The sequence below is a fragment of the Rhipicephalus microplus genome, chromosome 2 (genome assembly GCF_043290135.1).
Source record: "Rhipicephalus microplus isolate Deutch F79 chromosome 2, USDA_Rmic, whole genome shotgun sequence".
Taxonomy (NCBI): Eukaryota; Metazoa; Arthropoda; class Arachnida; order Ixodida; family Ixodidae; genus Rhipicephalus; species Rhipicephalus microplus.
The window spans coordinates 206,605,191-206,630,858 of record NC_134701.1 but is presented as its reverse complement, the minus strand read 5'-3'; the positions used below and the strand labels follow the sequence as shown (position 1 = coordinate 206,630,858).

The window sequence follows — 25,668 nt, the reverse complement described above, 5'->3', positions numbered from 1 at the left end:
AGAATTCCCACTGGCCTTGTCGGCGGTGTCTTGCGTCGCTGACAGTCCCGGCATGTCCTCACATAATGAGTGACGTCGGTGGTAAGACGTGGCCAGTAGTACCTTTCTTGTATCCTCGCGAGCGTGCGAGAAATACCGAGGTGCCCTGCCGTCGAATCGTCGTGCAGGGCCTGCAGAAGTTCTGGTCGCAGAGCTGAAGGCACCACAAGGAGGTACTTAGCTCGTAGCGGTGAAAAGTTTTTCTTTTGTAGAAGACCGTTTCGTAGAAAGAACGACGCAAGTGCGCGCTTGAATACCTTTGGGACTTCGGTGTTCCTGCCTTCTTGGTATTCTATTAGGGCCTTAAGTTCCGGGTCGGCCCGCTGTCGTTCAGCGAAGTCGTCGGTAGTTATCGTTCCCAAGAAGTAGTCGTCATCCGGGTCGTCGGGTAGTGGTTGGTCGACAGGCGCACGAGAGAGACAGTCGGCGTCGGAGTGTTTTTTGCCGGACTTGTAAATGACAGTAATGTCATATTCTTGAAGTCTCAGGCTTCATCGTGCGAGGCGACCTGAAGGGTCCTTCAAGGTGGCTAGCTAACACAAGGTGTGGTGGTCGCTCACAACTTTGAAGGGCCTGCCGTAGAGGTAGGGGCGAAATTTCGACGTAGCCCAGATGATGGCGAGGCACTCCTTTTCTGTTGTGGAATAATTTGCTTCTGCTTTGGATAGCAATCGGCTGGCGTACATAATCACCCTTTCAAGTCCGTCAGCCCTCTGCACAAGAACGGCGCCCAGACCTACGCTGCTTGCGTCAGTATGTATTTCTGTCTCGGCGAATTCGTCGAAATGGGCAAGTAACGGAAGCGTCTGGAGGCGATGTTTAAGCTCCTGGAAAGCGTGTTCCTGTGGCGTTTCCCACTTGAACTCCACCTCGGCCTTGGTAAGGTTAGTGAGATGATTGGTGATGTGGGGAAGTTTTTCACGAACCGCCTATAATAGGCGCACAGGCCCAGAAATCGGCGTACGGCTTTCTTTTCAGTGGGCGGCGGGAAGTCGGCGATGGCGGCTGTTTTCTGTGTACCGGGACGAACTCCAGACTTGCTGATAACGTGCCCCAGAAACAAGAGGTCCTCATACGCAAATCTGCACTTTTCTGGCTTCAGTGTGAGTCCGGAAGTCTTGATGGTTTGAAGTACAGCTTCAAGGCGCCGAAGATGCTCCTCGAAACTCGAGGAAAACACGACGACGTCGTACAAGTACACAAGGAAAGTCTGCCACTTCAGTCCTGCCAGTACTGTATCTATACGCGTTGAAAAGTTGCAAGCGCTGAGAAAAGGCCGAAGGGCATCACCTTAAACTTGAAGAGGCCGTCCGGTGTTATAAACGCCGTCTTCTTTTGGTCTCTTTCGTCGACTTCGCTTTGCCAATTGCCAGTCTTGAGGTCTATTGACGAAAAGCACTTGGCGTTATGGAGCCGATCAAGCGCGTCGTCTATTCGTGGGAGAGGATACACGTCCTTTCTTGTGATTTTGTTCAGGCGGCAATAATCGACGCAGAAACGTAGCGTCCCATCCTTTTTCTTCACTAACACCGCGGGGGATGCCCACGGACTCTTGGACGGCTGGATAATGTCATCCCGAAGCATTTCATCAACTTGTCTCTTCATGGCCTCACGTTCTCGCGTCGAAACCCTGTACGGACTCTGACGGAGTGGTCTGGCATTTTCTTCGGTTATGATGCTATGTTTAATGATTGGGGTCTGCCGAATTTTCGATGACGACGAAAAGCAATCCTCGTATTGCAGGAGCAGGGCCTTGAGCTGTTCTTGCTTATTGTTCGGAAGTCTGGGATTGACGTCGAAAGGTATGGGAGGGGCTTGGTTCCTCTGAGCAGGTTCCGCAGAATTGGTGAGGGCGAAAGCACTAGTGGCTTCGACAATTTCTTCGATGTATGCGACCATTGTTCCTTTGTTCACATGTTGGTACTCAATGCTGAAATTCGTGAGCATAACTGTTGCTTTGCCTCCCCGCAGCTCTGCAATTCCTCTTGCGACACAAATATTTCGGGTGACCAACAGATGCTGACTGCCTTCAACAATGCCTTCCAAGTCAGGTGATTTAGGAGCGCCGACTGAAATAATGACGCTTGAGCGAGGCGGAATGGTGACTTGTTCTTCCAGCACATTCAAGGCATGGTGTCCTGACGGCGTGCGCGGCGGTAGTGCTTCTTCTGTAGATAACGTTATCGACTTTGTTTTTTAGGTTGATTACAGCACCATGGAGGCATAAGTCCATGCCAAGGATGACATCTCTCGAGCAACGCTGTAGGACTACGAAGTCTGTAGGATAAATACGGCCGTTAATAGTGACTCTCGCTGTGCAGATTTTTGCAGACGTTACGAGATGACCTCCAGCTGTGCGGATTTAAGGGCCTTTCCAAGCTGTCCTAACTTTCTTTAACTTCGCGGCGAACGACCCACTGATGACAGAATAGTCGGCTCCAGTATCGACGAGAGCGGTTACACATTGGCCGTCGATAAGAACGTCGAAGTCGCTAGTTCGCCGTCTCGCATTACAGTTAGAGCGTGGCGTCGGGTCACGGCTGCGTCGGCTTGTTCCGCTGCTTCCATGTTGCGTCGTCAAGCCACCTTCGGTAAGTGAGCTTTCGCCGTCAGGGCTTTGCCTGGTTGGCGTTGTGTTCGGAAAGCTCCGTCGCGGCGGTGTCGTCGTCGGAGGATCTTCGGTAGTTCGTCGCACAGCAACCGCACCTCCACCGGTTGCTGCCCTTAGTTTCCCGGAGACGGGCTAGGAGACCAGCCCCGCGTCGGGCCAGAGTACTAGCGGTGGTGCGGTGACGTGCGGCGGCTGGGCGACGGCGAACGCGAAGGGCTTCGTGGTGTCCACCGAGTTCCTGTCAGGTAGTCGGCGATGTCACGTAGTCGTTCTCCTGGCTGTGGACGCGGTGCATTGACGGCGAAGCAACGCAGTCCCATCTGTCGGTACTGGCAACGGTGGTATGTGTGTCCGGCCTCGCCGCAGTGGTAGCAGAGCGGGCGATGGTCAGGGGTGCGCCAGACGTCAGTCTTCATCGGTGCACTGCGCTGGGCCGCTGGCAAACGGTATGACGTCGGTGGGGGTGGTGGCGGCGGTGGCGTCTGTCGACGGAAGTGCGATGGGGCGGCATTTCGGCGTGGACGGGGAGGAGCGTTGTGGCGCAGTGCAGCGGCGTAGCTCATAGCTTCCGACTCGGGCAGCGGTGCGTGGGGAATTTGAAGCGATTGCCGAACTTCTTCTCGCACAATGTTGGCGATGGAATCCACTTGAGGCTGCGCCGAAGGCAACAGCTTGCGCTGCTCTTCCCGCACGATCGCTCGGATCGTTTCACGCTGGTCTCCGGAGTTACTGGTTTGGGCAGCAGCGCAGTCTGCATTCAGGCGACGATTATACTGTCTGGTGCGCATGTCCAGGGTCTTTTCGATAGTGGTCGCTTCGGCTACAATTTATTGGACGGTTTTCGGTGGGTTTCTCATCAGTCCAGCGAAGAGCTCCTGTTTGACCCCTCGCATGAGGAAACGAACTTTTTTCTCCTCAGGCATGTCTGGGTCAGCGTGACAGAATATTCGGGTGATTTCTTCTGTGAAAATGGCGACATTTTCATTTGGTACCTGAACCCGGGTTTCTAATAAAGCAGCGGCCCTCTCTTTGCGAGCGACGCTCGCGAACGTTTGCAGGAATGCGCCGCACAAAACATCCCACGTTCGGAGCGTGGCCTCTCGATTTTCAAGCCAAGTCCTTGCGGTGTCTTCTAAATAGAAGAACACACGACGCAGCTTTTCATCATGGTCCCAGGGGTTGATGGCGGCCACACGGTCGTATGTTTCTAGCCAGGACTCCGGGTCTTCTAACGATGACCCATGGAAATTTGGTGGTTTCCTGGGTTGATGCATGACCATCGTGGGCTGGGACGCTGCGGTTGTCATTGTCGCTGCAGTCGCGGTCATGGCCTTGGTCTTCCGCGCCTTGTCTTGTAGAAGCCCGTACTCCGGTGGTAGCCCTTGCTGTCGGCGGCTTGTTCGCTCCTCCTGGTTGGTGTCGGTGTCTTCTCCGCGACGTGGGCTGGGCTCACGGCTTGACGGGGGCGTCCGGTACATGAACGAAGCAGCACTTCCACCAGATGTCACAGGGTCGGGACGTGGCCGAAAACAGGAGACTTCGTGTTGGGATTTACCTGTTTATTTGGGCGAACCTGTGCCCGGTAAACGGAAAGTCCAATTGCAGCAGCAGTCTCGCACAGATAGCAGTCTCGGACTAATAGCGGCGAACGGAGCGTCGACCTTCGATCAACAACTGACAAGCGGCGAAGCGCGTCAGCATTTATACTCTTGCTGTGGAATGTTCTAGCGTTATCGCTGGCGGTGGCGTAGGTTCCAGAACAATCTGTACCGTTCGCACAGTGATCTTGATCTTATCGAAATCATCTACTACAGTCCGGAACCTTGTCGAAAACTGCAAGCGCGGTTTGCGCTGAGAATCGTGTTGTGTTTTGGGACGATAACAAAAACTTGGGAAATGAAACGTGGCAATATTAAGAGTAGTGGAAAATAACTAATTGATAATACCTCGGGGGACGAATTGCGGCTGATGGTTACTGAAGTGGACACGGAAAGCAGAAAAGTAGGTCTGACAATTATTATGCACGAAACTAAAATAATATGCCACAGTCTCGGCAAAGAACAGCGCTTTGTAATGGCTGTCGAGGCACTGGAAATTGAAAAAGAAAAATTCAAAAATTCGGCAGATTCCACGCACCTGGGAATCGACGTTATGTGAAGAGTGCGGAGGGAAGGTGACCCTGTTGCAAGTTTTTTTACTGAGCAACACGTCCTGAAATGACGCTAAATATGTGTATAAATGTCACACGCACATGTTTATATTTCCAGTTGTTTGCACTTGTACAACGAAGACAACTGCAACATGCGTATTAGCAACACAAGAAGCCAATATGAAGCGCTGATGCTCGTGAAAGTGCTGGACCTGGACACTGCTACATAAATCAACTTCAGCGCATCGCACCTAACCACAATTGACGCTAACCTGACGTGACGGTTGTATGAAAGGAGTACATAAGTAATGTTTATAAATTGGGGGTGAGGGGGGTAAGCAGCACTGCAACCACTATTGACGTTTCACGACGATTAGCGTCTATTTGAAAAGTATTTCCGAGACTTGGCGTAGCTCTGTGGTAGAAGGCTTGACTGCAACGCAGAATGATTGGGTTCGATTTCTGCTGGGACCCAGTAATTTATTATTTGTATTCGTCGGGGGGTCAACGCTATTTGTCAGGTTTTTTAAAGACAATAGTCTTTCTTGGGGACCTTCGACAAAAAAAATTGTGTCTGTCTGTCTGTCTGTCTGTCTGTCTGTACATTTGTTGGTTTGTGTGCAGCCCTAACGATATCTCAAATGGCACCGAACGGCCAACCCTATTCGCAGCGCCAACCAATATTGCTCAAGGTTTAGCGGTCATAGTTGTGCAATTGTCAATTAAAAAAAGCAAATATTGCGCATATCTGAAGCGCCAAAACAACATGTCTATGTTTTGTATGTCTGTCTTTATACTAGAAGAGGCACACACAATTAACTCTAAGAACTGTAACGTATAACGCGCTGCGCTGACAGTGCAACGCGGTGCTCAAGAAGGTGTTTCCAACGCTTTGCTACGAGGGCACGGTAAAATATGATACCTCTGAAAACGGCCGGTAGAGGATAGTGTTTCTAATTTCATTCGACTTCATCTGCAGCGTAGACAATCGTGCAACTTGAGACGCGAATAAACGGCGCAGGTCCCCTGCTCGAGGCCATGGAGTCCCGCTTCCCAAGCTGTCACCTGCGCCGGAGGCAAGCCGGAGCGCTGCTCCGCTTCCACGTTCTGGCGCGACGGTGGCACGAGCTTTTCATCGGCATGAAAGAGCTGCGTGCCGAGGAGCTCATCCACGAGTACCTGGTCAGCAATGTGAGCCTCACCGAGGTCTTCCGGCACTTCACGAAGCACAAGCGGACGCCCGCACCCACGCCCGCATCTACGCCTACGATTTCGCCCGCGTTCACTCCCGCACACACGCCCGCGTCATTGCAGTGTCCCAGTCTGGCCCAGGTCTAGGGTGGCGCCTCGCCGACGATGCATGCCACATGTTTGCCTCGGAGTAGAGGCAGTGGCCGTGTGGCGAGGCTCGCGCTTCAACGGGCGCATTATTATCGAACGATTTATTGTTAATTTCTAAGCTGTTTTTATCCGACCGATAAAAGAATAAATGATTTGCGTGAAACTACGTGTTTTGTCCCTGCAAGTGTGAAGCGAGATGCGGCGATAAAGAGCGGCCTGCACGCGTCGGTGAATTAATTGTTCTGCTCAATTTGTTTATTCGTACGTAGCTACTTTGTCGTGTTTCGCGTATACTGCCGCACATATTTTCTTTTATAGGCTACTAGACGATGTTAATCGTTGTTTTTTTTGTTATGTTTACAGCGAACAATTGTTTACCTTCGCTTCTAACGCGGTATTGTGAATGTATTATGACAACTTGGTTATACAAGGTTTATTGGCCCTGAACTTGGGAACGAACAAGCGCAACGGAGGCGAAGATGAAGCGCACGTTCAAAGACGATGACTGTCAGCCAGAACAGGTGATCATGATTGACTGTTGTCCAGATGAGGATGAAGCGCATAATAGATGCCTACACTAATTGCCCCCACGTGGAAGCGGCCAGCCTGACCGCTGCGGGCGGGTAGTCACAGTTGACGAAGAACGTCGTGCGAAAAGCTTCATGCGGGAAGCGTGTGCGATTTCGGTGCTGCGGTAACGGCGGTCATTTGGCACAACAAGAGTCGTCACACACAGTTGACAGGTGAAGTCTGCTCTTAAACTATATATGGACCATGAATCGAGGATGTAACTTGTCGCACAGACCACGTGTGCGAGTTGGTGTGAATATCAGCACCTCGTCACCCGGTCGGAATGATACCGCACGATGAGAGGTCTCGTAGACGGCCTTCCTTGCTTGTTGCGTAGCTTCCGTGTTCATATGAGCGTGCTGGCGGGACTGGGCAAGGCGAGAAATATATTTTTCGCAAGAAGGCGGTGGTTGAGGGCCATTGCTGGTGAAGATGAAACTCTTCGCGCTCTTGCTCTCTTGTGGACGTTGCACTGGTCTGCAAGTGGCGTTCGATAAGGTTAGGCAGTTCTCGGTGCTGGTTGAATGGCTAAGTACCGGATAGTTCGTTATTTTTCGCCTAGTATTTGGAGTGTGTTTCAATATTTTATGCAGCATTATTTTTGTTTTCTTGATCTAGCCTTGAGGCTGTACTGATGTCAAGGAATTCTCTGGGTCAGGTTCGTTCCCTGTGGACGGACTGACTACACATTGATGACTTACCTCTTGACTTGTTTCCCCACAGTGGCGTGAGCAATATTCCAGTCGCTCTGATACCTTTGGGGGGACACTTCATTAAGCTTAGTAACCCTAAGGCGACACAAAAACATCTCCATGCCGAGACCCCGAACTACCAGAGCATAACCGACGTGCGGCAGTTTGGTCGCGGTGGCATTGTGGCATTGCTGATCTGGTCGAACACCAGATCAGCAATGTGTAAAGGATCTTCTGAAGTATTCTTTCTATGCTTTGATCCCGGTAAGTGTTTATATACCGCAACATCTCGCATGCACTAAAAGCATTGTGCGTAGGGTTGACACACAATTGAGCCCTGCGGAGACGCTCAAGAAGCTGTCGGTGGCAGGTGTGGTTGCAGTTTACCGGTGCAATCGACTGGTTTACAACAAATGACATCTCACAGAGTCAGTGATTGCGAATTTTGCAGGTACGACATGCCCTTCAGAAATTAAAGCATGGCCATCAGTATTTAGAGTAGATCAGTCTGCTTCCCACCCATTGCAATGTCAGAACTGCTGGAGGTTTGGACATAGCTTTCGTGGCTGCAAATCGGATGGTCATTGTCGTATATGTGGTGAACGCCACTCAGATCAAGATTGTAAGGCCCAAGATCACTTGTGCAGTTTAATTTCTGTAGTTGACATCATGCAGCTGATTTCGCAGAGTGTCCAGTGCGCCATGAAGAAGTACAAATTCTAGAAATCCTAGACAAAAGGAGATGCTCTAGAAAGGAAGCCATTGCAGCTGTTAAAGAGAGAGCCCATGGCTATGCTGGCGTTACAGCATGTCATTCATATTAGGATACTAATATCGCGCAGGCAGTTGAGGTTGCGCTAGGAAGAGCTATGGCTACAGTTATGGACCAATTGGTAGCTAGCATCTTCGAATGCATAGTACAAGTTTTCAGTAATCAAATTACTAAGCTGTTGATTCCAACTGCTTTGGGTAATCCTGAGCCCAATAAAATACCGACTGCCCGTGGTGCTACTGCAGTATGTAATGAGGAGATTAATAACGCGGATAACATGCAGGGCTCCTCAGAGTGCATGACAAACATGGAACAAGAACAAATGTTAGACCTAAATGTGTCTACTGATGTCGAGCTTGATGTCGGGCACAGAAACGCAGCCAGTCCCCGTTGAACCATTACATTTCAAGTTCCCTTCCGTCAAATCCCAAAAAGACTTCGTCTAGTAAAATACTTAGAGAAAGTATTTCGTGAAAGTTATCTCCACAACAATTCTTACACCAAAATAGCGTCCCTGAGAGTTCTAAAGTGGAATTGTCGTTCTGTATTTGCTGCTCTTATTAATTTAACTTTCCTGTGTGATAAACTAAATCCTCATTAATTCTTACTTCAAGAATCTTGGATTGCTCCTGATACTAATATTCATTTTAAGAATTGCCGTTTGTTCAGACTAGACCGCCCTACGAGAGGTGGCGGAATAGTGACAATGATTTTGAACAAACTTTGCCACAAAGCCAAACTGATCCTAAAGTTCCTCTCCCCGGCATACGAAATATTAGTTGTAGGCTTAACTCGCCAGACCGCGCAGGTTTTGTCAGTAGTAAATGCTTACTTTCCTTCAGGCGTACATGACACTTGGCCATTAGATACTTTAATAACCACGTGTGGGGCAAATGTTTTACTAGCAGGTTACTTCAACTCCCACATTGTTACATGGGGAGTAAAAACTGATGCGTGTGGCAGCCGGTTGTGGCATTGGGCCCAAGATAATCATTTTTCATGTCAGAATTCGGGAAGCCCAATACGTATGCAGTCATACTTCTTCAGCGGTAGATTTAACTTTTACGAGCTCCAACCATAATGTTTCACCTTGGTCAGTGGTTGATTGCGCAACAAAGAGCGACCACTTACCGATAACTTTCGAAATAGCAAATCAGATAGCCTCCTCAATCTCTATTACTCGTACGCATTTAAACTATACTCAACATTTAAGGATTCCTTCCTTTCTTCACTGTCTGCTTTGTCAGATGATAGCACGATGCAAAAGGGTTGGAGCTTATGTTCTTTATTAAAGAATTCCCGTGTGAAATTTCAATTCATGGTGTCGTCAGCTAATCATAATTCGAATTCTCCTTGGTGGAATGACGATTGCTCGAGGGACTATAGACGCAGGAAGGCAGCATAGAAAAAGCTTTTGTACAATCAGTGCCCTCACGATTGAAAAGACTACCAGTTCTTTGCAGGTTTTTTTTTTTAAACGTACAGTTGCCAAGTCAAAAAAAGGTTGCGAAAGGCGAAAGTTCGATTATCTTTCTAAATTCAAAAATAATAGATTCCTTGTAAAAATAAAATGATTCAGCAATCAATAAATGCAGACTCTATCATTTTGTCGGCCGAAGAAATAAAAGCTTCATTAGAAGTGATTGGTAGGGGACTGGGGCAACGTTTTTCCAGCCAACTATCACCACCTACTTCACATGCGCTAAATGACGAGGACATCACAGAAGTTTCCAGGTATGAATTGTCGCAGGTGTTAGCAGACTTGCCACCAGCAGCACTGGGCCCTGACGGAGTTACCTCGTTTATGTTGAAAATGATGCATAAAGAGTGCCAAAAATACCTATTGAATATAATCAACTATTCTATAAGTACGTCGTGGCTCCCATTGGAGTAGAAAATAGTAAAGGTAATACCAATACTGAAAGTTCCGGGTAAAGGATACGTTTTGGATAACATTAGGCCCAATGCGTTAACCTCAAACTTTGTAAAAGTAATTCAGAGAATCCTAAACGTTCGAATAACAAATTTCATCAAAGAGAAAGAATTTCTGCATCCATCCCAAATTGGCTTCCGATCCGAATGCTCCATATGGCAGGACCATATAGACCTTGAAAGTTGCATAAAATTAGATAAACGTGAAGGAAGATATGCTGCGCTCGTCACTCTCGACATAGCAAAAGCGTACGACAGCGTTGAGCATATAGTGTTAATCAACCAGCCGCACAACCTAAACTTCCCAAACTATATACAGTCATGGACAGCAGAGTTTTACGCAATAGAACGTTTTACTCTTACAAAAGCGGCATCTCGTCTTGTAAATATGTGCAAACAAGAGGTGTCCCGCAAGGGGCCATCGTTTCTTCGGTGTTGTTCAATAGTTTGTTTCATCGAGGTAGCAGAGACACGTCTTTCATTTCAGACCACGCAGGACGGTGTCGATCATGCGTTCAAACGTCGCGGGCGCATGGCAGAGAGGCATCACGTTGAACTTGTATACGCCATCGGGGGTTGCGAATGCTGTTTTTTTTTTTTGGTCGTCGTCGTGTATGGGAATTCGCCAATATCCCGAACGCAAATCAAGGCTTGAAAAGTATTCGGCGCCTTGCAGTGAATCAAGGGCGTCGTCGATGCGTGGCATGGGGTATATGTCCTTGTGTGTGATCTTGTTAAGTGCCCGGTAATCGACGCAAAAGCGCGCGGAGCCATCTTTTTTTTTTCATACCAAAACAACAGGGGATAACCAGGGGCTAGCTGACAGACGAATTATTTCTCGTTAGAGCATGTCAGCGACGTTCTCCTCGATGATTTTTCGCTCAGCGAGAGAGACGCGGTACGGGCAGTGATGCACAATGAATGTTCCCTAGATCTGAATGCGATGCCCTGCAGTGGAAATGAGACCATTTGCTGGAAAACCACTGCGCATGAGCAGTAACCGCACAGGTAGCGTTCTTGTACAGGCGTTTTGGTTTTGGTTGGAAAACATCAGCCTGGCGTTCCATCAATATGACCCGTAGTAACGGCGAACACTGCCATTTTCACGCAAACACCGTACCTCACAGACGGTGCACAAGCCGTCCTCACTGAACCTATAGTTAATCGACAGACATTTCAAGGTTCAACTTCAAGTGTATAACATAATGTTCTTCTTAAAAGAGCTGGCGTAATGAGCCTGGCGAACCGTCGAGGTAGCGGTGTGCAGGTATCACCTCACTTGGTTATTTCTCAGGCTGAACCGCGAAAAATTCTTGTTTTACACCGTCTATACAAACGTCAACAGAATGTTTTTCTCCTTTACCTTTTTGTTTCAGTAACGGGCATGCGTTTTTGATCCTAAAGCAACAAAACAAGCGCATTTAAACCGCTAAACACTGCATTGAGCGTGTTAGTTGACGAAGATGTTTTCCAACTAAAAGCGAAGCTTTCCTGTTTACACGACAGGGGGCGCTCACTTTTTCGCAAATGGTCAGTTGTCTCATTTACTTCACAAAAAGAACAGTTAGGAGAACCAGCCAGACAAGCTCTCTTTGCTGTGCTTTGCTATCCTATAGCTACATGGCACGTACGCACTTTGAGGGATTGGTCAAGAATGCAACATAGAGACTGTTAAATGTTATTTCGGGTATGCTATGAAATTTAAAACCAAAAATGAAGAAATGAAATGGCAATTATACGTAAAATATTCAATTTACTACAAGTAATGTGCTCTTGAGTCTGTATTCCAGATTGCCGTAACAACCTGGGAAGAATAGTTTTTAAAACTTAAATTTTAATTTATCGAAAAGACGAAGAATTTGAAATACCAGATTAAAATCATACTCGTTGAGTATTTTCAATGAAATGACACACGGCATCAAAGGCATCTTTGTGGCAGTATTCCAAGCCTGAGGCACCGAAGCTTAAAATATTTTTTTCCGATAAGGTCAAGCCTATTTTTGTAAAAGGAGTAATTAGAAATCGAGTTCTGATACGAGAATATCTTGCACATGACAAAAAGTAATGTGTGATATTTTTCAGTTCTCTGCAGAATTGGCAGAAGGCAGACCAGCTCTGTGTAAATACAAAAAAAAAGAAAAAGGATAGGAAACCGCGCGCATCTGTTCGGTGCTCTCGTGGGGAAGAAGAGGAAGATATCTCTCCTGAATGACGCGCGTGACAACGCGCTAGACTGTGCCTCGCGAGACAACGACCTGCCGGCCAGGATCAACCGCTCTGTCCTCGACGTGGCCTCCTCGCCTAGACCCTCACTCAAGAAAAAGTGGCAAGCCGTCCACGATGTGAGTAGCGGATTACGAAATGTTATGGTGCCCTCGACACCTTGTTGCAAGCGCCGGTTGTAAATCCCACCCTGGGGGGGGGGGGGGGGCGAATCATTGAGACGTTGAATGACACGTAGTCCAAACTGCTTTCTTGCACATCTTGGCGACATGCACCCAAACACCATGTTTAGTCGAAAGAGGGTGCCGTGGCTGTGTTTGCCAATGGAGTGAGCTGCTATAGACGCACCATTGCTACCACACTGATAGAGAGCAGCTGACTCGATCATGCTGTCTGGGCTTATTGTTGCTATATTCGCAAAACAAATACACTTTTATGACTGATTTATTGATATTTCGGGTTTAACATCCTAAAACCACCATATAATTATGAGAGACGCCGTAGAGGAGGGCTCCAGATATTTTGACCACCTGGGGTTCTTTAACGTGCACCCAACTCTGAGCACACGGGCCTACAACATTTTAATGCAGCCACCGCAGCCGGGATTCGATCCCGTGACCTTCGGGCCAGCGATTGATTGATTGATATGTGGGGTTTAACATTCCAAAACCACCATATGATTATGAGAGACGCCGTAGTGGAGTGCTCCGGAAATTCCGACCACCTGGGCTTCTTTAACGTGCACCCAAATCAGAGCACACGGGCTTACAACATTTCCGCCTCCATCAGAAATGCAGCCGCCGCAGCCGGGATATGAACTGCGGGTCAGCGGCCGAGTACCATAGCCACTAGACCACCACGGCGGGGCACTTTTAAGACTGCATTGAAGGCGGTAAATGAATGCAAGAAATTGGTGCTCTTGCACACTGACAGCAACCACCGTTCCCTCCCCCCAATGTTGCCTGTTCAGGTTTCACTAATATAAGGGGTAGAATAAAAATTATTGGTTTAGAATATAGATAACAAAAAGCGGTGATAACTGTTCAGGAGACTGATGTTATAATACAATCCCACCACGCCATTGAGGGCAGATTAGTCATTCTTTGGCGGACTGCATACGTGCGAAGCCACAGCTCCACAATCGTTACACTGATGATCACTGGAGTACCAAGCCTTACGCGAGAACTCGCATGGTAATACCGGAGAGCTCTAATATATACCCTTCAGACGCGAATGATCATCCACTGTCTGCAAGTGCGTCAAATTTTCATGGCATGATTCCAAGGTACTCAATAATATATTCGAAGAAAGAAAATGTAGGAATGTGTTGTCTTGCGTTAGTTTAAGTAATTATAGATAATTAGCATGTAATTAGACATATAGTTATCATTCATTTAGCCATAATCAAGTTTTGCATAAAAAATGAAATTTTAGGTTCAAGTGCAAGCACAGTTTGTTCTTTGATTGCATTCAATTCAAGCGAAGCAAAATACTGATGTTATGGGTTCTGGGCACGTCAACTGGTCGTCAAACAAGCTACTATCGCCAGCAAAGTGATCATCTGCAGCATTAGGCAGCACAAAAAAACAGGTAAATAACCGGTATTCGTCTGTTCGGGACGCCTGCACAAGTGTGCACACCGCGTTTCAAGCCATTTCAATAAACACATGGTGCGAGACGTGCCTCTAAATTTCATTTGTACGATTGTGTGTAGAGAGAGAAAGTTGTTAACAATTCAGAGTACGATGTACTCTCTATGAGAGAGTAGAAAGCCGTCCTGTGGATCCTACAAGGAACTACGTTCTTATACGCGCTGTCACTGAAGGAGGTATAGCACTTTCAACCAGATACCAGTCGTTCAAAAAGCACTTTGTCTTTCTTCATGACTGTGTGTTGTGTCATTGTAAATTGTCTTTTTTCTGGCTTTATTTCCTTCAGTAAAACACTGCCTGTCGCGCAAGGCTGTGCAGGAGTGAAAGGACAGCAAAATATTGAACTTTATTTGATTGTAGTTACCATAATGAGCTGATATTACTGAAGTGCATTATACAGCAAGTCATTCTTGCTACACAAAACCCTGATAGAAACCATTCTATTAGTCGGGGTCGCAAGTAACAACAGTGATACTTGCCAACTACCTTGTATCGGCTTTTCTTTGCAGGGTTATGCGCTGGCGCCAGCTACGCCTGCTGCTCTGGAAGAGCGTCTACCTCTACAGGCTTCGGCGCAACTGGGCCATCACGGCACTGGAGGTGCTGACGCCGCTGCTGCTGACGGTGGTGCAGAACTATCTGCGCTGCAACGGTTACAACGTAGGTGACACGCCACTGCCCATACCCACCATTGGCACCTCTTTCGCTGGCAGCGACAATGACGCGCCCAGCGTGATCAGGCCTTCGATCAACTTCCCTTCTTCTCTTGGCTTCGTTCCGGCGCCAGGCACGTGTGCAACTTAGCTGCTAACTGTTCGTGCGCAGTTTTAGCTCTGTATGCTGTTTATTCTGCCCTGAATTGTGACACACATATACTCACACAGAAACGTTTATGCCACAACGGTCGTTACGCTTATTTCAGAACTTTTAATGACTACTACGACATCCAGTATTCGAACGCGATGCTTTTTACAAACACTGCAAACATACGTGCCCATTTGGTGTGGAGAGACAGCAAACTAGTGTTGGTATTTGGCCCCGAAACTTGAGGCATGCCATGGAGGAGGTCTCCGGACTGACGTTGACTGCCTGGAGTAAAGCTTTTTTGTGGGCTAGTTGGTGCCATCTTGAGCACTTATTAAGGTTGCGCTAAATAAGCACGGACGAAGGAAACAGAGCAGGATGGGCGCCCGTCCTGTTCACCTTCCTTTGTGTTTTTTTTTTCGCGTAACCAAAATATGTGTTCAAGGCTGTCTGGAGTCCTTGCAAAGCACTTAAAGCTGTGAACATGCGTGCCTTCTTGCATTTCGCCTGCATCGAAATGCTACCGCGAGGGAACCCACGATTATAGCTCTATGTCATAGCAATTTCGCTACGTCGTGAGGTAAGGAGCCATACTTAGTGGCGTAAAGATGCCTGACTTGCCCTGGGTAGCATTAGTGGGGTGCGCGGGGTGTGGGCGTAAGAGTTCGTGAAGCCTATATTTCGAATTGTGTTCGATCACTGGGTACAGTTCACAAGCAGGCAATGACGAATGGTGTGCTAGTTGGATGTGTTCTAGTGATATCTAACGTCGCGACACCACCCGAACAAAGTACTTGGGGAAGGGAATGTGCGACTTCATCGACGTCACCAACAGGCAACGTTACCGGTGAGGAAGTGCTGCGCCAGGCCTTCCCCTCCGTCAGGCTGGAGTCATTCCCAAGCGAGGCCGAGATGGTGGCCAAGCTGTCCGTACGCACGAACGCGGTGGGCCTCGCCAACAACTACGGCGTCGTGTTCGAACGGGCCGAGCAAGGCGAGCTCAGTTACACGCTGCGATTCCCATCGTGGCAGGAATTCTACACCAGGCAGACATTCGTGGGCAACGCCCAGAAACAGCCACCCTTTTGGATGAACGGCAAGTTCTGTTCCCTGGTTTAGGGCACACCCACCCGTGTTGTGCTTTTGCATATTATGCGTACCTCCAAACGAAAACTCGTATGCGATCAATATGCAGATAAAACGGCCTAGCATTTGCCAGTTAAGGCTATCTTTACAATATATATTAGGAGCTAATAGAAAATATATAATGGACAATAACTGAGGAAACGAATCGCAGCTCATGATTACTTAAGTGGACACGGAAAGCAGTAAACTAGGTCTAAAAATTAATATGCACAAAGCTAATATAATGTGCCACTGTCTCGGCAGAAAACTTTCCTAGCATAGTACAATGGTGTCACTAATAAGCGAATGCTTTCATTTCCATTGTCCTACATCACTGGACCCTGCAGGCATCCTGCTGCCCATGGTGTCTGGACTAAACCTGGCCGTCGCGCGTGCCGAGGCCATGCGCCTGAACAACCCGCTGCCGCCAGTGTACTTCCAGACGCATCGCTTTCCGGCGCCCAAGGCAAAGGGCTGGGGTGGTGGCGCGCGTCGCATCGCCGACCTCTGCGTCGTGTACGGCTTCATCGTGATTGCGCCCGTCGCCGTCAAACGCATCGCCGATGAAAAGTCCGTCGGCATGAAGGTAGAGACGCGGTGGCTGCGGCCGTTTTGCAATATTTTGTACGATATCAGTTTCGGTGCATCGGACTATCCAGCTTCACAGCAATAGGCTTCGGTGATGAGTCGGGGTCGTTGCGAAGCAGACGACAAAGTTGGAACTGGGCAGCAATACGTTTGTTCAATACGTTTGTTGTGTGCAAGGACAGGTGTGACGTCGGTCAAAGACGTTGCATGTGGAAGCGAACTATGCATGTTTACCTCGGAGGTGACGGAACTGTGCTCACTTCTTCACACGCAGGAGCTGCTGCACATCGCGGGCGTGTCGGACGCTGTGTACTGGCTCTCGGCGTACCTGAGCGGCCTGCTGGTCATGGCGGTGGTGGCGGTGCTCATGACGACGCTCATGAAGCTGCCGCTCTTCTGCGCTCCAGCGCTGCTACCGCAGAGTGACTTCACGCTGGTGCTGGCCATGATCATGCTTTATGCCGTCTACTGCGACCTATTCTGCCTACTCATCAGCTGCGTCGTCAAAACACGTGAGCAACTCGCATCTGTAGCATAAGTAGAACTACAGGACCCCTTCAAGAAATCGGTTGATGTGTGCGTTTAACGTCCCAAAACCGCCATATGATTATGAGAGACGCCGTAGTAGAAGGCTCCGGAAATTTCGACCACCTGGGTTTCTTTAACATGCACCCAAATCTGAGCACACGGGCCTAGATCTTCTTTGCCTCCATCGAAAATGCAACCGCCGCAGCCGGGATTCTATCCCATGACGTTTGGGTCAGCAGCCGAGAACCTTGGCCACAATACCACCGTGGCGGAGCCCATTCATGAAATAGAATAATCATAATTTTGATATGCCAACGTCGGAGTAAAACACGTGTTAAACGAAGGTAAAGAACACCGAACTGTATAGTTCATTTAATGCGCCAGATGTGGCTCATTCCTCCTGGACAATGAAGGTAGTAATGTTTATTTTTGTTGCTCGAAGCGGTATGTATTATATTTGTGTGGATGACATGAGATATAGTGAAATGTGCAATCCTGCGGGCAACCACATCTGTTGGCTACCAATTTTCGTTATTGTTCTCAGAAAAACGGTATTATAGTAAAAAGAACCCTGAAGGTGCAAGGTCGAACATTAAATTGGGGATACGCGCGTGAAAACTTGTAGGCCGGAAGTAATCCGAAGCGTTAGTTATACTGGCATGGCTGACTTGTACTCTATGCAATCATAAACCTACTCGTGCTAATTGAAAACAGGTAATGTGATCTTTTTTTATACAGTAAGCAAGAATTACTGGCATTGTGTTGCTAGTATTAAATCACCATTTAGTCTGTACATGCACTTTACAATTTATGCAATGCACTACTATGTGAATTCGACGCACCTGCTGTACCATAGTGCACTTGCAGCCATCAAGTCACAGTTTTCACCAATGCCCCACTCTGAAGCAGACAATACGCGTTCACAAATCTGTCGCGCGAAGCCACAAGATAATTCATGGATATTCATCATGACGAAAAATATTTAGTTGAGGAAAACATCTTCCTTGTCCGGAGATCAAACCCGGGACCTGCGACTATACATGTTGTCCCTCCACCAATGGAGCTAACCAATGGTAGGAATTGGAAGTGTGAGTGTCGATTGGCGATTAACTCTTAGCATATCGGCACAGAATATTGCGAACCAATTCAGGACTCATCCGCAACGTATTGAAGAAAAGCGACTTTCCTTTTTTCTCGGTCGTAGCGGTGTACGCAGTGTTCGCCACCGTGTGCCTGTGGACGCTGACGTACGAGGTGCCCGTGTTCTTCATGGACGTGCCGGGGTCGGTCGAATACGTGGACCTCTCGCTAATGCAGAAGATCCAAAGCTCGATCTTCCCGAACATGGCGGCGCACTGGATATTCCGCATCATCTCCCTGCACGAAGAGAACAGTTGAGTGTCGCTGCTATGTTAGGCCTAGTTTGTAGCACCACATCTGCTTTAGAGGGAGCGATATTTTTCGGCATTTGCAACAACCAAGAGCGCACACACATAGCTCACCAAAATTGAAACACCTCCTTCTAGCAATCATTCAGAACTTCACACAGTCCAGTCGAACGTGAACGTTACATGAAAACCCCTGTTTGCGCATTTGTACGCCATTTTAGATTATCACAAACAAGCTAACCTGCATTTATTATCTCTCATATCTCTCTGTTACGTAGATTACTTCAGTTACCACACCGAGTTGCTGATAGTCGTCAACGTTTCTTGAAGAAATGCGAGAGATGTGGCGTTAGACGTCATAGTGTATGACTGCAGTGTCCGCTCAATAGCAGTATGCTGCGTTCAAATTTCCGATCATGTACTTCCTAATTTCCAACAGAGCGGCAACTAAATTTTACTAATGTTGATGAGAATACTTCACGCTTTCCCGTTATGAGCGATTACCGGGGAAGATAGATCCCTAATAATTTTTCTATGTTCTGCCTCGTCAAACTTGGTGTAATGCCAGGCCACCTGGCCGCCACAGCCAGGAATAGTAGGGCCGATTTTTTTTTTCCTGAAGCTCTTTACAGCTGAAGTGAAAATCAAAAATCGAGTAATATTAATTACTGAGGCATGCGGGAAGTTTTGAGACTGCAGGGACACCAAGTGGGTGTGCCCGTGCATGCACTTAATGATCTTGGGCAACGCTTAGTCGTGTGTATTAACAACAACAAAGAAATCTCATAACAAGCCAAGGCCACGCAGACGACGGGGCCCACTGGAGCAACTTCCGCGTTCCCGGCTCGCCGTACGATAATGTGACACTGTTCGGCATGACACTGGTTGTGTGCTGCTATTGCGTCATCTACGGCATGTTCGTCTGGTACCTGGACAACGTCTGGCCCTGGCAGTACGGCATCCCTAAGGATCCACTGTTCTTCATTAAGGCAAGCTATATGTCACTTTGTTTAGCGCCACACGTTATCCTTTAGTCATCCTTTTCTGAGCTCCATATCATCGCATATAGCAGATTGAAGCCTCGCATTTTTTGCACCTTATACGTCACCCATAATCTGGGAACATTGCATTGAGTATACAATGACTTTCCTAAGCACTTCGCCGATTTTAATCCCGTGACAGTGGATAAAACATTCGGACAGCCGAGCAAGTTCGCGATTTCGAGCGCTGCATCCACGGGACGATTACAATACAAAAAGATCGAGTAAAAAGAGAGTCCTTTTGTCTCACAACAAAAATAACCTACATTGCGTTCCTTTTCTTGTATAATCGGTACACGCCCGGCTCTTCAGTCAAGGAAAGGCATGCGTGACTTGAAATTCTATTAGTGTGGCATACCATCTAGCTTGCTTTAAAACTCGGTGCTAGCCCTCTTTCCTATCAAGCAAGCCAGATAATGAGCATCATTGTGGGAGAAGAAGACACACTCTTTTTACTTGATCTTTTTTTAGATTGTAGTGATAATTCGCTTCTTTTATACCACGCGATATAGAGTTCGCGATGCAAGCAACACTTTCTCTTCGCCCAATCTTTATTCGCCGGCACCCCTGTCAGCATCTTGAATTATGATGTCCCTGTGACTTAACTTACGGGCTTCGATTTGTCAACAGCAATCGCTGCGTAACGACGCGCGCACAACCTGACCTTGCGTTTGGTTCACACACCAGAGTTGTTTTCGGCTTCGCGCAGAGGAGTTACTGGTTCTACAGTCGCCGCAAACAAGTGACCATCAGCGAGTCGACGACGGACTCTGCGGAGCCGGATGCACCCATAGAGGGCGTCGGAGACCGTACGAATCCAGGCATTGTGCTCAATGACGTCACCAAGGTGAGTAGACCACGCAGTTGAAACAAGACAAACTTGTCGGGGGTTTAGTACACTGAGAGAAGAGTACGAAACTGAATGCGTGTAGCGCTGAAGCCTAGCCACTGCTTTTTACGCTTACTGGGAGCCCGAGAACCGGCAGATGTTGTAAAGCAGATGTTACCGCGTGTATTTAGGCAACTTATATCTTATTGCAACTTTGCATGAACCGTTTTTTTTTTTCCTCGTGATAACGCTTTTTTTCGAAAATCTCATTCCTACGTCCTGCGGAATTCATTAATTAAAAAGATTAAGTTAAGAAATTAAATTAAAAGAAATTAACACCTAGTTATTGGAGACGGGCGGTCGAAATTAATGTGGAATCGGAGCTACTACTAGGTGGAGCCTGTTTCCACTTTAGGTTTTGAAAAATGCGATCGCTGGTAACTTTACCAAGATGACGAACCCCAAGCAATTTCTCCGGTGAAAGCGAAAAGCAGAAGAGCACAACTACCTTACTCTCTTCGTTGACATCCGGAATGAGGGAGCTTCATTATATCAACCGTCGATGTACTTCGTTTCGCAGGTTTGCGTGCGGCGCTTGCGATTATGGCGCGCACATCGCTTGCTGATCAACGAATCCAATTAAACTAACAAACACCACTACGATCGTTCTCGTGAATGGTGGCGTCATTCCGGTCGTAGAAGCAATACATTTCTATTTAGTTGATGCAGTAACATTTCCACTTGAAACGAATTATTATAACTTTGGAACTGGGCATTGATAGGTAGTTCTGGAACATTCCAAGTTCGTTGGGAATGCTCGGTGGAGCAGAGAACAGCAGTTTTCCCATCTCAGTGCGCATTCACAATGCCTTTAACGTCATAAAAAATAATTATGGTCATTGAAAACGGGTAAGTCGAGCGCGAAATCATATAGGTTATTTTCAAGCAACAGTGTAAGTTTGTTGGCTGCGCAATGTTTGTAACCGAACGATGCTGATCCGCATAACTTATTATGCGGAGCAGATTGGCTATAGACGCGACACGCAGCTTTATTTTCGTGCTTTGTCACCGAACATGGCTACTTTTACGCTTTGTGGAATGTGTATTCGAATACACGATTTCTTTTTTTTTAGGGGAGGGAAATAATGCTTTCCGTAAAGATTGTACGACTAGATTTCGTTGACACATTCAGCGAGACTTCAGAGGATGCGGGTGGAATCTTCTCACATCCTCTCAGGATGCCACCCTCATAGGGGGTAAACGTCTGCGTAGTTTTTGTTTTATTTTGTTGTGTTAACTCGAAGTATATTTTTTAGTAAAAAATGAGGACCCGTTTGCTTTCCTTGGCATAAGTGCGTGTTTATTATTAGCTGTGCATGTTCAGACGCATAGTTATAAAATGACGATGAAGTTCCTGTGGAGCACATGCAAGGTGCCTCACATGTTTCGTGTTCTCTCTTATATAGTCACTCGAGTGCCCATTACGCCTGAAACAACTCATCAGAATTCCTAAAAAGGAATTCTGATGTCCCTGTAGCCTGCACTTGTAACCTAACGCGACCTAACCTACTGTGTGTACTTGTAACCTAACGCGAGACATCCCGCACCGCTCTCTGTCGGCACTGTGGACGCTCAGGTGTACCACAACCAGACGGTTGCCGTGCGCCACGTGAGCCTGAAGGCGTACCCGGGCGACGTGACCGTTCTGCTGGGCCGCAACGGGGCGGGCAAGACTACGCTGCTGCGCCTCATCACGGGCCTCGAGCAGGCAACCGAGGGCTGCGTCTACGTGGCCGGCTTCGACGTCGCACTCGAGACGGACTCCGCGCGACGATCCATGGGATTCTGCCCGCAAGAGAACGTGCTCTTCCTCGGCCTTACTGTCCTCGAGCACCTGCAGTTCTTCGCCAGGGTGCGCGCTCCTTAGGACTCCCTGTATCGGACACTGGTGCATTATCTGCACCAATGCGAAGCATCGGTAGAGACATAATTGCAAGAGCAAAAATTTGAATAACATGATCAGTGGGGAAGAACGCTGTCCTGTTTTTTTTTAGCTTCGTGCTCTAGTGGTATCACTTATGTAACTGTGCCATCCAGAATTTAATGGCTTAATGTCATTCCTTCTTACTACAAGCAAAATCCTGCAGTACTTACGGAGTTTTTATCGTAGAAGTAAATGTAGCTTAATTTTTTAAAAAATGACCACAATAGAGACGTTGGCGAGTTTCATATCACTCAGTGTTCCTGAACATCCCCTCGGGTGCTACCAATAGCCGTTCGTTCTGACGTTCTTTCTACTGCTTGTTAACCTGTTAGCTGCTGTACGTGTCTAATTTAGCGCTTCAGGTTAAGTTAGCTTATTTGATAAGCGTCATTTTAACAGGAGGGACGCTGTAGAGTAAGCCTACACAAGTCATTGCGTCATTATGTGGCGCCCAGGTTTGTACGATGCGCAGGTGAAAACATGAGTTGTGTTTCGCGCAGATCCGCAGCGATAGTTGGGCTACGGGTGATAAAGCAATTGAGGAGATACTGGAGGCATTCAACCTGGCCGAGAAGCGCGACGCGTTGGCCTGCTCCCTGTCCTGGGGAACCATGCGAAAGCTGCAGCTCGGTGTCGCCATCGTCGGAAGTCCTCTGGTCAGTGACTCGTCATTGTCACCGCGAGAATCCCAATCTTAACCTTTCAATTGTAATCATCATTTACGTGAAAGAAACGTATTTCAGGTTGCAGAATGAGACAGGCAGTGAGCTCCTGTTGCTTCATCGCCGGTTCGTGTCGGTTAAATTGTAATCATCAATTACAAGAAAGAAATGTATTTGAGGTTGCAGAGTAAGGCAGGCTAGTTCGTGTCGTTCAATATTCAACTGCCGGTTTCGATAAAGACAACGAACACAAAGTTGTCAATTTTCATTTCATCTACGTCTACTGAAGCATTATGGACGAGAACTCCGACAGCCGTCTTCTGGCAACTTTCAGCGTGTTATCGCATTTTTAATGGAATCAATCGGAGTCGCACGAAAACTATATTGCTGCAGTGCGAGTATATGCGGCTTATGCCAATTTGAATATATTGATACAAAGTATCACTACCAGGAAAAACAAGGGAAGCGTGGGCAGAGAAGAAAGACGACGTTGTCTCCACTGCGATCCCCCGAGTGGGTACGAGTCATGGTGGTGGAGATCATCATAATTAGACTGTGATCGCGGACTCAGGATCCATTAAAACCCCCCCATTAGGTTACCTTACTTTGTGTAACAATTTGGTGGAAGGTGCTGGGTAGGACGAACCCAAAGACGGGAGCTTCACTACCAGGACTTCGTCGCAGCCACCACCTCGCCGGACTTCCACCTTCGCCGATCGTAATGGCCCAAGAGCAGCCATCCAACGCTTCGAGGTCAACTCCGATGGGTTTCGTGCCGTACTACAGAGTGCCACCAAACTTCGGCGGGACCTCAGGAGAAGACGTCGACATGTGGCTCAAGAACTACAAGCGGGTGAGCAGAAGCAATGGCTGGGACTCGAACGAACAGCTCAATCATGTCGTATTCTCGTTAACTGACACCACCCTTACGTGGTACGAGAACCACGAGGACATGTTCACGACTTGGGAACGTTTTGTTGAAGAAGTGCAGAAGTGCTTCGGTGATTCGGACGCAAAGAAGAAACGCGCGGAGCAGACATTGTCTCAGAGGGCACAGCTTCCAGCAGAAACATGTACGACATACATTGAAGAAATACTGAAGCTGTGCAAGATCGTAAATGGGAGGATGTCTGAAGAAGACAAGGTTGGACACGTTCTCAAGGGTATAGCCGAAGACGTGTACAAATTCTTAATTGGGAAAGACTGCTTGAACTCCGTGTCCGACGTGATGAAGCACTGTCGTACCTTTGAATCCCTCAAGATGCGACGAATTTCTCCGAAATTTGGCCGCCTGCCCAACGTCCCCACTCTGGCTAGTGTTGAAACAGTGCCGCCTAACGACCTTGCTTTGACCATACGGCAGATCGTCAGAGAATTGCTGCTTCGATGTGAGCAGAGCTATCATCTCCCCAGCGATTTTCAGTATAGGTACGTAAGCGAACCAGAACGTGTGCGGACTCTTGTTTCTCTTCCATCATGGCAACCATCGAACAACGCAGCAGACGCTTATGAATATCAAGGCACACGGCAGGCTGGATTCCCCCGTCGACCACCTCCCAACTACGAAGTTTTCGCCCACCTGTTTACCCAACATCGCCTCCCTACAGGGCCCCCGAAGGACGGTACCACTATCCCATGCCTTCCGAGAGGAGTCGTTACTCTGAGCAACAACATGCCCCTCGACCAAGTCCGGTACGCTACAACTGTGGTGTCCCGGGTCACATCGCACGTTTTTGTGAGCACCGCCCTTATCAGCGACAGTCTTGGCACATGTCTCACCAACCTTTCGACCATCCGCTCTCCACGTCATGGAAACCACGCCCACCTACCGGATCACGCTACCCCTCGCCAGCCTCTGATCGAAGTTTGACACCACCACCAGCTCCCCGTGCTCCACGATCACCATCGCCACGGTGACGCGCACGTACACCACCGCCGAAAAACTAGTCGGTGTGGCCAGTGGGGGTGAGGCCGCGAGATCACAGGTACTATCTACAGGTATACCCCCGTCAGCGTTTATGTTGAAGAACAAAGTTCATGTAGTTGTCGATGGAGTGGCTACTATGGCACTTGTGGATACAGGCGCGACAGTCTCGGTGATGAGTGTAAATTTTAAAAACCTGCTGGGACCAAAAGTGATGTTTTGCCTGAACCGTGGGGTGACATTTCGTGGTGTAAGTGGTGACGTGTTGTGTCCGGTGGGATTTTGTACTGTGGACGTCTCGCTGTGTGGCAAGGTGTTTGGCACAGAGTTTGCGGTTATTCCGCGGTCTACACATGACGTTATCATGGGTATTGACTTCTTGTGTGAGTGTGGGGCCACTGTAGACTGCAGAAGTGGGCATCTTTCTATACATGGTACATTCCCAACGGCGCTCTTGGAAAATTACCGTCCGGAGGAATGCATCTTTTTCGTCTCCATGGACACAGTCGTTCCTGCATTTTCTGCTGTGCGTGTTCCCGCGACATGTTCGAGCAACAACTGGGGCACGTTTGATGCCACGCTCGAACCGATTCCCTTGGCATGCCTAAAAAAGAACATTCTCATTCCCCATTGTATAGTGCCAGTCGTTGATGGACGGGCCGGTGTGTGGACAATGAACAGTTCCATGGAGCCTGCAATTCTGCCAGGCGGCATGAAACTTGCAGTATTTAGACCCGTATCATGTACGACGCTGGTTGCGCTTCTTGATGCTACAAACCAAAATGAACATCTAGGCTTAGAAAGTACCGAAGATT

General features: G+C 48.0%; 1 protein-coding gene across 1 annotated transcript in view; it reads left to right on the top strand.

The window, feature by feature from the left end:
- Nucleotides 1–6,641: 6,641 nt before the first annotated feature.
- Nucleotides 6,642–25,668, top strand: part of LOC142793524 (phospholipid-transporting ATPase ABCA3-like) — a 47,548-nt gene continuing 28,521 nt past the window's right edge. The window contains exons 1-10 of the mRNA XM_075885786.1: nucleotides 6,642–6,661; nucleotides 14,491–14,768; nucleotides 15,621–15,881; nucleotides 16,258–16,496; nucleotides 16,773–17,010; nucleotides 18,231–18,419; nucleotides 19,222–19,403; nucleotides 20,164–20,301; nucleotides 21,920–22,195; nucleotides 22,768–22,923. Coding sequence (XP_075741901.1) covers nucleotides 6,642–6,661; nucleotides 14,491–14,768; nucleotides 15,621–15,881; nucleotides 16,258–16,496; nucleotides 16,773–17,010; nucleotides 18,231–18,419; nucleotides 19,222–19,403; nucleotides 20,164–20,301; nucleotides 21,920–22,195; nucleotides 22,768–22,923 — 1,977 coding nt within the window. The remainder of the gene's footprint in view (nucleotides 6,662–14,490; nucleotides 14,769–15,620; nucleotides 15,882–16,257; nucleotides 16,497–16,772; nucleotides 17,011–18,230; nucleotides 18,420–19,221; nucleotides 19,404–20,163; nucleotides 20,302–21,919; nucleotides 22,196–22,767; nucleotides 22,924–25,668) is intronic.